General features: G+C 58.2%; 1 protein-coding gene across 1 annotated transcript; it reads right to left on the bottom strand.

Annotated features, from left to right (window-relative positions):
• Positions 1-610: 610 nt before the first annotated feature.
• TMEM132E (transmembrane protein 132E) lies at positions 611-15089 on the bottom strand. Its single transcript, XM_014590134.1, has 9 exons — positions 15001-15089; positions 13835-14806; positions 11957-12103; positions 11495-11687; positions 10510-10653; positions 7061-7266; positions 4751-5039; positions 3617-3808; positions 611-2768 (listed from the first exon to the last, which is right to left on the bottom strand). The coding sequence occupies exons 1-9, from the start codon at positions 15087-15089 to the stop codon at positions 1698-1700; spliced, it is 3303 nt and encodes a 1100-aa protein (XP_014445620.1). The 3' UTR covers positions 611-1697.
• Between the last annotated feature and the right edge of the window lie 310 nt (positions 15090-15399).

The raw sequence follows: 15399 nt of genomic DNA, 5'->3' as shown, positions 1-15399 counted from the left end.
AGCACGCGTGCCACTGGCTTGCTGCCTGAGCTGGGGGGTGGTCTCCCAGGGTCATGGGAGGCATGTGTCAGGAAGGGAAGGGGGAGGGGCACACCCAGTGCAGTTGTGCTCTCTCTAACATAGAGACCGCTGTGCCCCCCATCAGCCCATGGGGAGACAGGAGCTTCTTCAAGAGGTGGCGACAAGAGGAGGAATCTCCCTGAGAAGTGGGCTGAAGGCAGCAAAGGACACGGAGAAGGCACGGGTGAGCACACCAACCCTCTCGCCTCTCCCTTTTTCTCCTTTTCAGACCCTAAGGCTTGCTCTTCCCTCCTCTGAGCCAATCATAGCAGACTTCTTGAGACGGCACCACTTGGTGAGGTACATTTCTGGGTCAGGGAACCCTTCATCCTTTGACGTGGCCACCCCATGGTACCAGAGGATCTGAAGGCCCCCTAGACGTTGGGGAAGGAACAGCAGGACCACGGCATGGCTTAACTGAATTCCAGTCTCATGTCAGGTGGTGTGGCCATGGTGCACGTGAATGCACAGGTACACACGTGTCTGTGTGTGTGTGTGTGTGTGTCTGTGTATGCAAGGAAGAGTCAGAGCCAGCCGCCACATACTGTCTGTTCTCTGGGAGCTGTTGCCCCCACCCCCAGTCTGATCACTTCCATTTATTTAAGAAAAATCCGACACAGTGGTGGGTAGAACCCAAGAGAGAAAGTGTCTGTGGGATGGGGCAGGAGAGACACCGGCTCCCCTCGGCCTTTGCCCACCCCAAAGTCCCTCACAGCATTCCCTGGTGCCCTCTTCTCCCCCTCCTACAGACCGTGTTTGGGGGTCAGGTGCTGCCTGCCCTGCCCCTGCAGAGAGGCCAGGAGGGGTCAGCAGAGCAGAGGGCGGCTAAGGCGAAGTAGTGTTGACCTTGCTGTGGGGGAGGCAGGAGGTAGCCAGGCCTCCCTGGGCCCTGTAGACCACAGCTCTCGCTCCGGTGGTTTGGCTAGATGGATGGAGGCCTCCTTCCCCTTTAGGCCCCTGCTTGCAGTCCTTGAGGCAGAGGAAGGAGTCTCAAAAACTTAAGAAGGTGCCCAGCTTGGCACCAGGTTACTCCGTGGAGTCAGCGACCAGGTCTCGGGGGCACCTGGAAGCCAGCAGGTGCTACAATTGTCCCCCTGCCCTCAAATGTTTTTGTCCACAGCAAGATCCTTGGCAGGGCAGGCAGCCGCCGCCTCCCCACCCTGCAGGACAGAAATCCCTGAATATTGGTTTAAGAAAAGTCTTTGTGCAGCCTGTGACACAAGACACCCAGAGGCCCCCACACACACACACAAGGGGACGACAGGGGACCTGGGAGGCAGGGGCTGGGGCACAGTGTGGGCTCTCCTGGCTCCAAGTGTGGTCTGCCTGCCTCACCCGTGGGGCAGGGGGGCTGCCTAAGATGGGAGGAGGTTAGCAAAAGGTAAAAGGAGGGCTGGGGGTAGCTTTCCTCCTTGCAAACCACGGAGAAAGCCCTCCACCTGCAGGGGGCAGACAAGGGCAACGGTGGGAGGCCGTAAGAGGGAGAAGAGGGAGGCAGCCACCCCGGGAGCAGAGCTGCCGGGCAGGGAGTACAAAATCAAGCCAGCCACCTCGCTGTGGGCTGGGGGTCCCCTCTGTGTTCCACCCAGAGAAGCCCCCCGGGATGGGGGGCGATCCTGCCACCCCCGATGCTGCCTCTATGCAATCTCTTTGATTCTGCGCATGTAATTGTGCAAGTCCGGGGGTGGAGCGGGCCGCGTGGAGCCAGCCACATCCGGGCAGCCCCAACCCAGGTCCTCTTCCTCCTCCTCGTCCTCTTCGCCAGCAGGCACTGAGTCATAGGCCAGCTCCTCGGAGGGCAGCGTGGTGAAGGTGGTGAACTTGACCCGCTTGCGCTTGGAGGTGGGCGAGCTGGCAGGGTCCTCCGCCTGGTCGCGGGCTGAGCCGCCCGAGGAGCCATCGCCTCGCCCGTGCACCTGGCTCTGGACGCTGGTCTGCGAGCTGCCGCTGCTGTGGTGGTCGCCGTGGCAGCAGGCGGGCACAGTTTCCAGCGGGTTGCCGGCGGGAGGCGAGAGCTCCCCCTGCACCAGCTCCCCCTGCACCCGCAGCGGCTGCCCCCTGCCCAGGAACACCCAGTGGTGGGAGTGGTCCATGCTGGTCTGGCCCTCAGGCGGGATGCGCTTGTGCCGGTAGCGCAGCACGAAGACGATGCAGTTGATGAGGAAGACCAGGATGGCGAGGCAGAAGACGCCCAGCAGGGCGTACATGCCGATCTCCAGGTCCGTCAGACCCCGCGGCATCTGCAGGAAGCCGGTGGGCAGCGGCAGGAAGTCTTCCGTGGGCGGCTCCGCCGGGCTGGCGGTGCCCCGCCCGGGGGCCTCGGGGGCCGGTACCGCAGTGCCGGGCGGGCCGGCTCCGCGCGCCTCATCCTCGCCCCCACCAGGCCCTGGTTGGCTGGGGCCCGGGTAGTCGTAAGTGGGGTCCTCCTCGTCCCGCCCAAAGTGCACACGCAGGCCCACGGGGGTAGTGGCCAGCACGCTCTTTCGCTTGGTTTTCTGGCAGCTCTCAGCGATGGTGAGCTCAGCGCGAAGCAGCTCTCCTACCCCTTCTGCTTCCGCCACCACCAGTGGGAAGGCCCGGTCTTGGGTCACAGTGGCCACGCGCTCGTCCAGGCTGCTCACCAGCAGCCCGTAGTCCCGGGGGCTATAGAGGGAGAGGGGGGCCGTGGTGCCATCACTATAGGAGAGCCAGAGGCTCAGGAGGGCTTCCTGGAGGAAGAGGAGGAGAAGGAGAAGGGACAGGAGTCAGATAGCTCATTCTTCTGTCTGCCCTCCTAGATCCTGAGCTTGGTGAGGGCCGGGACCAAGGCTCTCTGGCTTCTGCTGTGTTCTCAGCTAGGAACTGTTGTCTGGGAGAGCCCTCCTCACAGGTGTGGGAGGGTAAACGTCCAGGGGCATGCTGTCTGAGGGTAGGTTAGGACATCCAGGCTTCATACCCCCGAGGAGAGGACTTCTCGCCCCTCTCCCTTGACTAGCTGAAGGTAAGTTCTGCCTTGGGTCTGACTCAGATCCCTTTTGCTGTGGGAGCAGCCCCAGATCTCCATGTCTGATCCCAAGGTGACTGTTACCAGACAGCTAGAGGTTGAGAATCCACTCCCACCTCTAGGCTCCTGCTCTGTTGGTCGAACCTTCTGAGAACTGACCCAGCTGAAGATCAGGAAGCAGGGCTCAGAGAGAAGCAATGGGTTTATGGTGTGGAGTGACGTGAGGGTGAGGATTGGGGTCCTGGCTCCTGGCTTGGCACTGGAGGCCTGCCTCTTTGCGCCCCCCTCCACCCCCATGCTGCCACCTGCCATCTTTCCACCTCGGTTCTGTAGTGTGCTGTTGGGACTCCAGACACGGGTGAAGGCACTTCCTTAGGATGGGGCAGAGGTGACAGCTTTCTGAGAGACCCTCTGCTGTGGCCATCTCAGAATGGCAATTACAGCATGTGAGACCTTGCCCAGATGCCCTAAGCAGATGGGAGGGCCCTGAGGATAGACAGACCTGCCATTACCTAGAGCCCTACCCTGGGTGGGACTCATGGTGTAAGGGCTGGCAGCCAGGCAGCCAGTTACCTGCTTGAGGAAGCTGAGGGTCTGCTGGGCAGCTGTGGTGGCCAGGATGGTGTGGCTGCTCCCGGGACTGGGCCTCAGGGACAGGGCCAGGCTGGCCACCACCTGGGCCTGTAGCTGTGTGATGCTGACCTTCTCCTCTGTCACCGTCAGCAGCGTCTCCCCAAGCACGGCCTCTGTGAGCGGGGACACCACCTAGGGCAGAGGCAGGGGGCAGGGTTGGGAGAGAGCTGGGACAGCAGCACCTTCACCTTCCATCTGGGGTCCCTGATCAGGATTCCAGCATTACTGGAACAGGGGCCTAGAGGGGCAGGGCAGGCTGAGAGCTGGGCCTCCTGGCTCTGCCTCAGGTCTGCAAGGGAGAACTAGGATTTAGAGGTCACAAGAGGGTCAAGAGCTTGCATGAGCCAGGCAAGAACACAGATCGGAAAGATGAACTGATTAGGAAAAAAAAAAAAAAAAAGACAGCACCCATGCAGAGAAAAATAGCAGTGATATTCAGCATCAATGTCAGGGAGACAAAAGGGAGTGGTGGGGACTGTGGCAAATGGGAGAATTTACTTTCACATAAAGGGGCACAATATTGACTCCAGCTGATTGTCTCTAGGTGGGAATGTAGGCCCCATGTTGCCAGATTTGATTTTTGTAAGATCAGAAATGTAGACTTTTTTAAAAAAATCTAGAGAAACTTCCCAGTTTTTAAATGTTGGATCAGTTCTCTGACAAAATATATCTGCAGCCTGTGGGTCACGATTTGTAATTTCTGAGGTATGATTTCTACCCTAACACCCATGTCAGAGAACACAAAGTTGAACTCGATCCCTGAGCCGGTCTTCCAGCTGACCCTCCCCTGCTCCCCCTGCTCTGGCCACACCTGCTCCCAGAAAGGTTATGCTTAAGCCATCCCACTGAGGGAGGCAAGGGTGACAAAAGCTGACTAGCCATGGGCTGAGAACCTTTACCAAAATGAAACAAAAAGAGCTTGACCACTGATGGTGGAACTTCAGGCAGATGGGCCGGAGGGGAAGAGAGTTCTGGGGCCCGCCGGGGTTGCCCCAGAGGCTGGGGCTCTGAGAACACCTGAGCCCTCCTCCCACAGGTGAACAGGGCTCTTTGCTGGGCAGAGCCCCTGCCTACCTTAAAAGGGGTGGTGCCTGGCTCCAGGCCTGCCAGGGTGCTGCTGTCCACCATGTGTGCCACTCGGGGGTCGCCCACCCGCATGAAGTCACTGACCAGGTCAGTGACCTCCACCAGCCAGTCTGGGCCCAGCATGGTGACCACCTGGTCGGTGCCCTCGGCAGACGTGGTGTGGAACTGGGTGAAGACCTGCAGGGTGGCGTGCTGGTACTGCAGGGTGCAGCCGCGGCTGGCGCTCTGTCGCCGCTCCTCTTCCTCCTCCTCCTCGTCCTCACTCTCCCGAGCTGATCTGGGGTGGAGACGCAGCAGGGTCAGGGCTGGCTCGGCTGAGGGCACCTCATCTTGGCTCTGACCCTCATCCTTGCCTTGTTGGTTCCTCCCCAGCTTTCTGTGGGGGAAAACTCAGCAAACAGCAAGCCTCTTCCCTGGCTCGTGACTTCCAGATCTAAATATGGAGCCAGGAGTCCTGGCCTTTTCTCTCCTGGAAGGGAACCTGCCTGACCCTCCTTTGTCCCTTCCTGGCTCTGCTTGGCTTAACTCATGGCCTCAAATCCTTACAACAACCGCTGCCTCTTCATCAGCACTACGCATGCGCCTGGCATTGTTCTAAGCTCTGCACTGGAGCAAAGGTGATCCTCGTTTTAGAGTGACAACACACTCAGCCGAATTGTGTCCCCCCGTTGTGTGGAAAACAGGACTGGTGATGACCTTGGCTATGTAGCTGAGATTTCCAAGCAAGGTGTGGAAGATGCAGCCTGGCTGCTTCTCGTCGCTTTTAGTAAAATGTGTGAGAGAAACCGGTAAGCTGTTAAGCAAAGGGGACCCTAGGCTTGCTAATTTGGAAATGTCACAGTCTACACAGATCGCAGAAGATGCTAAAATCAAGAGCACTGCCAGGAAAGTGTGCTCTAGAGTGAATGCCAAGCCTTTTGTCTGTGGCTAGTGCTTTGCCAGGGCTTTGGAAATCTCAAACAACCAGAACATTCATTCACACAGAGGGCTCTTTTACCTGTGTTTACTAATTCAACTCTTGCAACAATCCCTGGGTAAGTACATGTCCATTTCACAGGTGAGCAAATTGAGGCACAGAGAGATGATCTAAGTCGCCCAAGGTTACAAAGCTAGTGAATAGCAGCACTGGGATTTAAACCAGGCTTATCCGGCTCCCCAGTTCACCACATCGGCACTATCAAAGCAGCATCACCACACCTGGGAGCTGCTCGGAAATGCAGAGTCATGGGCTATGCCCCAGACCCGCTGGATCAGAATCTGCATTTACCCAGATGCCCCGGTGATGCGTGTGCACATTAAAGCTTGAGAGGCTCTGGTCTGCACCACGCCGCTCTCCGCAGTCTCTGCTAATTGAACTCGGCCCAGTTCTCACGTGGCCACCTGTTTCCTCCTGCTTCTCTCGCCACCTGCTTCTCTCCCCAGCCCCGCCCCCTCCTGCTCTCAGCTGCTGACTTCTCAGTTCTCTCCCCTGCTGGGCTTTTCTCTCTAGCAGCTCTGAGTGGGTGAGTGGAGTGTGATGAGTGCACATGTACGAGGGGTCTCCAAAACGCTCATGAAAAATGCATGGATTTCAATTTTTTTTGCACCAAAATAAACTCTTAAACTCATTCCATTTTTTTCACGACGATTTGCAGTCCCCTCATCCATGTCCCTGTGTGGAGGCCGTGTCCACTCGTGAGCATCCCAATCACCACTGACTGTGACAGGGCTGTACCTCCGGTCAGGAAGGATAGGGTGTGTGAGGCTGCACCCTGGCCAGGGTGCCTGAGTGTGAGTAACTGCATGCCAGTGCTTATGCCCTCATGAGCATGCCCGTGGTGTGCCAAGGCAGGAGCATGCACGTACGGGGGCACATGCTCCAGTCCTGGTCTGTCCATTCCAGTTTGCCTGCCTGGCTGCTTTCTCACTCTATCTCCCCAGTCAACCCCTTAAAGACAGCTCAAGAGTCACCTCTTCTGGGAAGCCTGCCTTGAGTTTTCTTGGAGGAAGAAGAGGCTCTCCCCTCGGTGCCACTTGAATACCTGCACACAGGGCTTCCCTCGGAGCACCGTGCTCTGTGGCACGTACACAACTGCCTGCCCTGCTGAAACTCGGCTGGGTCAGGCGGGGTCACCTCATATCTTGAACACCTGTCAGTGCCTGCCACACTGTCACAGCTGCTCAGTACGAGTTTGCTGATTGCATAACTCACCTACAGACTGTATACCTAGGGCCTGCTGCACATATGCAGGTCAGATGGTTGAGGCCACGCCCACCCGTGAGCATCCTAAGTACCCACTGCACGTGGCGGAGCCGTACCTCCGGTCAGGAAGGATAGGTACCCTCCAGCCCTTCACTTGGCTGAGGCGGGCATCTGAGAGCTCGATGTGCAGAGGCAGCTTGGGGACCCAGACTGTCATTTCCAGGGGAGCATTGAGGACGTCGTAGCGGAAAGTGACCCTGGCGTTCATGGACCCTCGAGACTCCTTCCCACTCACAAACACATAGTCGCAGCTGCTGGACACCTGGGAAAGAGAGAGAGCGTTGGCAAGTCTTGCCCTGGGTCTTTCTGGGGGCAGTGCAGGGCACTTCAGTCTGACAAGCAGGGCCAGGAAGGCCAGAGACAGAAAGTGCCAGTTCCAGGACAGGAGGGCAGCCGGGAAAAGGTGCTGATTCCTTGGAGAGCCATCAGCTACCGCACACCCCTGCTGTCACCCCATTTCTCCAGGGCTCGTCGCTGGGTGGCCACTGTGGGAGGTTTTGTTCCTTGGCAAGGAGCCACATGTTTACCGGGGGTGTTTCTGACCTGCCAGAGCCACACCTTGAAGGAGGTTCCAGGTGCAAGGCCTCCCAGTGCTGGCGCCCTCTACCAGGTGTCTGGCAGGTAGAGCCCGCCACAGTGCTGAAGAGCCCCTGTCCAGGGCAGGGAGGAAGTAGAAGTGAAAAGGAGGGGGCTCAGGGGTAGGCTCATACCCCCTCCATGGACTCTCTGGCCTGGGAGAAGGGGTAGCTGGTTAATTTCAGGTGAGGGAGCTGCTCTAGCCAGGTGTGGAGGTAAGGGAGGGGAAAGGAGAACCCGAGACCAGAGGAGCCCAAGCACAGAGAGGCATGGCTCTGGCCAATGCATGGCCACCTGGACGCCAACCTGCATTCCTAGAGGTTCCCTGGGTAGGAGCATCTTGGTGGATACCTGTGCCCACTCACAGAGGCATTGCTGCCAATACTCTAAAGTGAACACAGATGGCCAAGCATGCTCAATGTGCCCGTGCACACACCTGGCACCCCGTGGAGTGGATCCTGTGTGCACATGCGTCCAGGCGCTCCTGCCTCTACACGCCCATGGGTGCACACCCTCAAGTTTGGGCAGGGTCTACTGTGCAGACTGGGGGCTGATGAGTTCCTAAAGACTCTTAAGGTGGGGGAAGATAAGCCCCACATAGTCGCAGCTGCTGGACACCTGGGAAAGAGAGAGAGCGTTGGCAAGTCTTGCCCTGGGTCTTTCTGGGGGCAGTGCAGGGCACTTCAGTCTGACAAGCAGGGCCAGGAAGGCCAGAGACAGAAAGTGCCAGTTCCAGGACAGGAGGGCAGCCGGGAAAAGGTGCTGATTCCTTGGAGAGCCATCAGCTACCGCACACCCCTGCTGTCACCCCATTTCTCCAGGGCTCGTCGCTGGGTGGCCACTGTGGGAGGTTTTGTTCCTTGGCAAGGAGCCACATGTTTACCGGGGGTGTTTCTGACCTGCCAGAGCCACACCTTGAAGGAGGTTCCAGGTGCAAGGCCTCCCAGTGCTGGCGCCCTCTACCAGGTGTCTGGCAGGTAGAGCCCGCCACAGTGCTGAAGAGCCCCTGTCCAGGGCAGGGAGGAAGTAGAAGTGAAAAGGAGGGGGCTCAGGGGTAGGCTCATACCCCCTCCATGGACTCTCTGGCCTGGGAGAAGGGGTAGCTGGTTAATTTCAGGTGAGGGAGCTGCTCTAGCCAGGTGTGGAGGTAAGGGAGGGGAAAGGAGAACCCGAGACCAGAGGAGCCCAAGCACAGAGAGGCATGGCTCTGGCCAATGCATGGCCACCTGGACGCCAACCTGCATTCCTAGAGGTTCCCTGGGTAGGAGCATCTTGGTGGATACCTGTGCCCACTCACAGAGGCATTGCTGCCAATACTCTAAAGTGAACACAGATGGCCAAGCATGCTCAATGTGCCCGTGCACACACCTGGCACCCCGTGGAGTGGATCCTGTGTGCACATGCGTCCAGGCGCTCCTGCCTCTACACGCCCATGGGTGCACACCCTCAAGTTTGGGCAGGGTCTACTGTGCAGACTGGGGGCTGATGAGTTCCTAAAGACTCTTAAGGTGGGGGAAGATAAGCCCCCACACCATCTGAAACCCCTGCCACTCTAATCATCTCAGAGGGGTGGGGAGAGGGAAGTAGGAGAACAGCCCTGCCAGAAATGCTCATTTCTCACTTGGGAAGGCAGAGGATTCTATCTGAAGGCTGGCAAATTCCATTTTGAGTGCTGGCAAACTCCACAAAGAACCTGTGTGTTTCATTGAGATTTGTACCAAATTCCATTTAGAATCCTTTAATTCCCTCTGGTATCTAAGCCATCACAACTTTGTTCTGACCTGCTCTGGGACTGGGGCTGGGATGGAGGTGGGGGAATCTGCACGGCCGAAGAAGGTGCTGGGGAGACTCTTGGGAGCAGGCCCGTGTCTCCCAGGCCCTGCCGGCAGGGGAAGCCCCGTGGGTCTCTACTTCAAAGGAGTGATGGGGTTGGGGGCGAGGGGGGGGACTGAGCCATCTGCTCTGGCTCTGATAAAGGACATTCTTCCTGGACCAAGGATGGACGAAGCAAGCTCCATGCTCCAAGGCCCAGGAAGGCCCCAAGGCAGAGGGTAGGGTAAGAGCTTGCGGGAGCCCAGTGAGCGGAAGGAGGGGACTGCAGCCCTGCTCCCCTGCTCTCCTCCCACTTGAATTACTGACGGGAATAGGCAATGGAGTCAGTTGTTAGGACATCTGATTTTGGCACCTGCAAGAAGCTAGCAGGGCAAATGGCTGGCCCACTGGCAAGCATCGGACTGGATACCCTCTCATGTCACTGTCCTTCCACCGTCTCCTCCCTATCCCACCTGGGGCCACTGTCAAAAGTCAGGGGAAGGAGAAAATCCGGAGCCCTCCTGGGGAGGGGTGAACAGGGCCATTTGGTTTCTGAATGTCCTATGTGCTGGGCTGGGGGCTGGGGCCACAGTGGGGTCCCTGAAGAGGTGAGTTGGGAGGGTTCATGAGTAGGAGGGACCTTCAGGAGCTGGAGGACTTCCAGTGTGTGTGCCAAGAGAGGCCTTCAGTAGCCGCCCTCCCCCATCCCCGAGCTCCATCTCCAGTCCACCACCAGCACCCTGAGTTCCAGACAGGTCTTTGAGGCATCTCTCACCTGCCCTCGTTGCCCGGCCCAGTGTCTGGCACACAGTAGGACTCCGCATGACGTGTTGGGTTAGATACAGGCATCAGCACTGCCTCCTGCCGCCAGATGGCCTATTCCCTATTCCTGCAGGCAGCCCTCCAGGACCAGCTCAGCAGTGCCCAGGGCATTTCCTCACCCCATTCAAGCTGGACATGGCATGCCCACAGCCCTTCTGTCCACCACCCCCGGTGGCCCCACTTCCTGTCCCCTTGCCTACCAAGGAGACCTGCCTAAGATATGACCCTTTCCCTGTGGTTTGCTCCCCTGAAAGCACAAGCTTTGTCCCTAGAAGCCCCACCTCTGGAAGCCCACCTTGATGATGTCCTCGTTGTCAGACTCGCATTCCACTAGGGCAGAGACATCCAGGACCAGGCCGGTCACCTCAATGGCGATGACCTTGACAGGGATGGCCACCGTCCGGCCGGTCAGGATGGCTGTGTTGATGATCTCTGTGTCCTGGCGGGGAGGAGAAAAAAAGGGGGGGGGGCTGCTCACGGTCCCTAGCTCCTGGCTGCTCCCACTCCATGGTCCCCTTGTACACAGGGGTAGAGTGGCGTACACCTGGCCTGGCACTCCTTCCCAGACATCTGCTCACCTGTGCTGCTGTGGGAGTCTCAGGGAGTGCTTCGCTTGGTTGCCAGAAAGTGGCCCTTCCCGGCCCTGCACCTGCTCTCAAGCATCTTCTGTGCTCCTCAGGACACTCACAGTAAGGCCCAGCACATTCCCCTGGCCATCTGAGGTGCCCAGGGCTGGCCCATGACCTCTTGGCCATTCAAGGTGCCCTGGATGGTCCCATGTTCCTCTGGCCATTCAAGGTACCCTGGATGTCCCCATGTCTTCCTGGCCTTTCGAGGTACCTCTCTGGGCTGGTCCAACCTCCCCTGGCCACTCCAGGTGCCCTGGGCTGGTCCCACGCAAGGTCCTTTGGGCTGGTCCCAGATAAACATTCCAGCCTTCCTGCCCGTGTTTTTCTTTCTAAACCCACTGCTCCTTTTACAAACCAGTCAGATTCCGGCCCCTTCCCTTTGCCCACATGGCCCCCTGCCCACAGTAGCCACCCCTTCATCTCCCCTGACTGTAGGAGCTTTTCTTCCCACATGATTTTTCAAGACTCAATGCCATGGCCACCTCCTGCTCTGCCCCACCCTCCAGCATCTGCTGACCTCCCCTGCGTCAGCCGTAGAGCACCACCTCCTCCTCTGGGTGCACGTGGGCATGCCCCTTCTCACACAGGTGTGCTGGGCAGGGACAGTCCCACGCACACATGCTAGCACACACAGGCCCCCACCCTGCTCACCATGGCCAGGGGCAGGATGGCCTGCACATCCCGCTGGATGACTGTCAGCTCGGTGACCGCCCGCTCCAGGTCGGGCAGGGCTCCGTGGCCGCGGTAGTCGATATGCCACATGATCCTCCGCTTGACCGATTGGCTGGTGAAGTTCTCCATCTCGAAGTCCAACTGCAGGATCTCCAGGGGTCCCTGGCCCTCCCTGCCAGGTGGAGAAGGAAGAGACCAGAAGATGAAGGGCTGGGAAACAGCCCAGGAGCTCCAAAACCCTCACAGGGCCCTCGCAGAAGGGCCTCTTCCAGTTCACCCTGGTGGCCCCAGCCCCAAGAGCCCACCTTAGAGGCTGGCCCTCAGAGTCCCCGTCAACCAAGTCCCAGCCCTCGGAGAGGCCAGCCTTCTCCACCAAGGATTCCCCACCCTCCCAGGCTCCTTTCTGCAAAGACGTGGGCAGAGGTGCCACCCCGGACTCACCATGGGGGCAGGGGTGTGCCCTGAGCCCAGGTCACATCCACGGTAGCTGTGGAATGCTTTGCTCCAGTCAGCAGCTCCGAGGTCACATGCCACTGGCCACTCCGTGACTTGGTGCCTAGAAGAGTCACCCCCTTCTTGGCCTTCACCCTGGAACAAAAAAGCAGGAAAAAGAAGAGGGTCAGGCTACCTCCTCTAGGCTGGGGTGGTCAGTAGGGGGAGCAGGTGAGCTAAGTTGCCCTGAGTCCTAGGCTCAGTGTTTGAAACTTAATCCATTGGGGAAGCTGGTGTTCTGTAGTGGAGACTTCTGACTCTCAGTGGAAGCTGCCATCACTTCTACCATATCCCTACCAAGTGTTTTCCAATCTGCATGCACACCTCAGTGAAAGGGGACTCATGACCACTGCACATGTGTGGTTCTTTCAGAAAACCCAAAAAGACTGGAAACATCTCCACTGCATTTAGCAGGAACACAGCAGCCTTGGGTCCTGCTGTTCCAGTTCATCCTAACTGGAACAGTTCTTTAGAAAGAAGTGGACATTTGCTTTCTGAGTCTCCTTTTCTCCAATTCCTCCAATAATTGTGGTGTTTTTGTTTTGTTTTGTTGGTTTATTTATTTATTTATTTCGCAAGTTTTTTTGTTTTGTTTTGTTTTGGGTTTTTTTGGAGAGATTTTCACTGTAGGGCGCGTGCGCTCTCCAGACAGACAGAGAGAGACATAGAGACAGAAAGCGAGAAATCACCCCCCAGGGGGGATGGTCACGCCGCAATCCCTTCTCCTCCATTCTCCTCTCAGGATCTTGGGCACGCACGCACATGCGCCCGGCGTGAGTTTCAAGCCACCGAGTCCGGGACACGAACCGCGGTCGACTACGTGGGAGTCCAGCGACATAGCCATTACGCTAACTGCTGGTTCCCTCGCAAGTTTTTAAATCACCTCATAGCCTCGTCATCCCCCTCTGGACACTCTGAACACATAAAGTGTAGTATCCTGTACGAAATACAACACTTCAGCTGTGCTAGAATCAAGATGGACTAAAGTAGGGTGTTCAGCATCTCCCTCGTCCTACGTGTTCTACATCTATTAATGCAGCCCACCACCTCTGATGACCGACTTAACTCAGGTTCACAATTCAGATATCGATCCTTCAATCGGGAAGGGCCCTTTTCTAGAATATTTTAATTTTATTTAGTTCACTCAGGAGAGAAGGCAGTATTTAGCTCAAAGAAGTTGGCGGCTACTGAGGAAGTTTCAATTCCTATGCATAGTGCCGGGGGATGGGAGCGTTTTCATGGTGCCTTTCCTATATCCTCAGAATCATTCCACATGATCTGTCCTGTAAGACACGGCTGTGCTGTGACAATGTGATGTGGTTTCTGGCGTCTTTGAATTGCTAGGCTGTGTCCTTCAGGCATAGGAGGAGTTGGGCCTCCCGAGAACTTGTCTCCCAGCTCTAAGAGTGGACAAATGTCCCCACAGGCACACGCTCTTGTTCATTCGTTGGCTCCCAGTCAAGGGGCTGCTTTCTGATCTCCATTTTTCCTCTTTGGGCTCAGTCTCCTCATCTGGGAAATGGGAGTGGTACCAGCTTAGGTGTAAGGTCCCTGCCAGCCCCCATTCTGTCATTCCGGACATCCACGCTTGTGAAAACAGACATTCTCCCTCTCCATAACTCCACTGCGATGGGATAGGGGTGGAGGTGGGCATCGCGGTTGATAGATAAGAATACTGGGGTGCGCATAAACATTAGTGATGTGTTCTGAAGTTGCTCGAGGCTAGACCAGGACCCAGCTGGGAGACCCCTGGGGTGTGTGTGTGTGTTGGGGGGGTTGTCAGGTGAGCATTTGCTCTTGGAAGAGAAACGGACCCCAACCCACTACCTGAGTGTGAAGCGCTCCACGCTGGGGCTGGAGGGCGAGGAGGAGTTGGGGGCCAGATAGAGGAGGATGCTGAGCACTTCCCCAGGCTTGAGGGGCCGATCCGGCAGGCGGATCACCAGGTTGCTGTCCAGCCTGTGCTCCTGCAGGGTCCTCCTGGGGGGCGGGCGGAACAGGCTGATGCTCCCGATGCGCAGCAGGGGGTGCTGGGTGGGGCTCTCTGCCCTGGCCCCCGCCCCGGGCCCGGCCCCCCGACGGGTGCCCCCGCAGCCCCCCGACGCATCCGGGGCGTGGAGGGTGTAGTAGAGCTCAGCCTGCTGGCTCTCCCCCGCCGCCTCGGCCACCCCCGCGGGAGACTTGCGGCGGACCGTGGGCGGCGCTGCCGGGGCCGGGGGCCCGAACCAGGCCAGGGGCAGCTCAGCGCGCACAAGACAGGTAGCCAGGCCCCCGCTGAGGCGGCAGGAGCTCTTGACCTCCCGGGCGTCGCGGAAGGCGTGCAGACGCACACAGGGCAGCCGCTCAGTGACGCCGAAGTCGTCCCAGTCCCGGCCGGCCACGTAGAACAGCACCTGCGCCACGGGCTGCGAGGCGGGCACGCGGGCGCGCACGATGAAAGCCCGCACCTTCCAGTTGACCGTCAGGCGCTCGGGGATGTCCAGGGTGCTGGACGGCTGCAGGAGCTCCCGCGCCACCACCTGGCTGGTGCTGAAGGGCCCCAAGGACACGTTGAGGACTGGCAGCTCCTTGGTCTGGAACACCACGAAGGGCTCGGAGCGCTGCAGGGTGCCGTTGGCCACTGCGGGTGATGGGGGCCGCGCCTCCCGCAGGAAGAAGGCCAGCCGTGTGTGCGACAGGCGGTAGCTGACCGGCAACACCGGGCTGGCCTGCGGCCCCGGCGGACTGGGACTGGCCGGGTGGGAGCGGCTGGGTGCTAGGGACAGACAGGAAAGAGGGCCAGAGTAATCAGGAGACGGCCTGTTTCAGGCATCCCCTCCTCCCACCACCACAGAAGGCTGTCCCCTCTCCAGGGTGTGCAGCTCAGCCTGGCTCTGTCCAGCCTGGGCCGGGCTCTGAGCCTGGCACCACCTTTGCTGGTGCGCCAACGACCCTCTCCCAGCTGCTTCATTTCTTTGTCTGCAACATGGGGGAAAGAAAGCTAATCCCCCTGCAAAGCCTCCTGAAGCTTGGTGAGGTTTTCTCTGCCTGTGGCCTCATCTGTGCAGTAAGCATAGAAATGGTTTCTGCCTCCAAGTGCCATCGCGGGCCTCTCCAATGTCGTGTGCACAGAGGCCTGAGCATGGGGTCTGGCGCTGGGAAGTGTCTGCTTTTACTGTGATCCCTGCACCCCGCACTCTGGGCTCGCCAGCATTAGCTTCTTTGATCTTCAGATCAATCCTCCGAGGTAGGAATTATGAGCAGCTCCATTGATTCAACCAGTTTTCTATCAATAACTTCTCTGAGTGTCTGATCTTGTATCTAGCAGATCTGAAGGAACTGAGGTACCGGGCACTTAAGTAACTCAGTTCCATGAGCAGAAAGGACTTGAACTTGGAGCCACCTGACTCCCA

The sequence above is a fragment of the Tupaia chinensis genome, unplaced genomic scaffold, assembly GCF_000334495.1.
Source record: "Tupaia chinensis unplaced genomic scaffold, TupChi_1.0 Scaffold000407_4, whole genome shotgun sequence".
In the NCBI taxonomy this organism is placed as follows: Eukaryota; Metazoa; Chordata; class Mammalia; order Scandentia; family Tupaiidae; genus Tupaia; species Tupaia belangeri.
The sequence above is the reverse complement of the archived record's forward strand: the minus strand, read 5'-3'. Positions and strand labels throughout refer to the sequence as shown.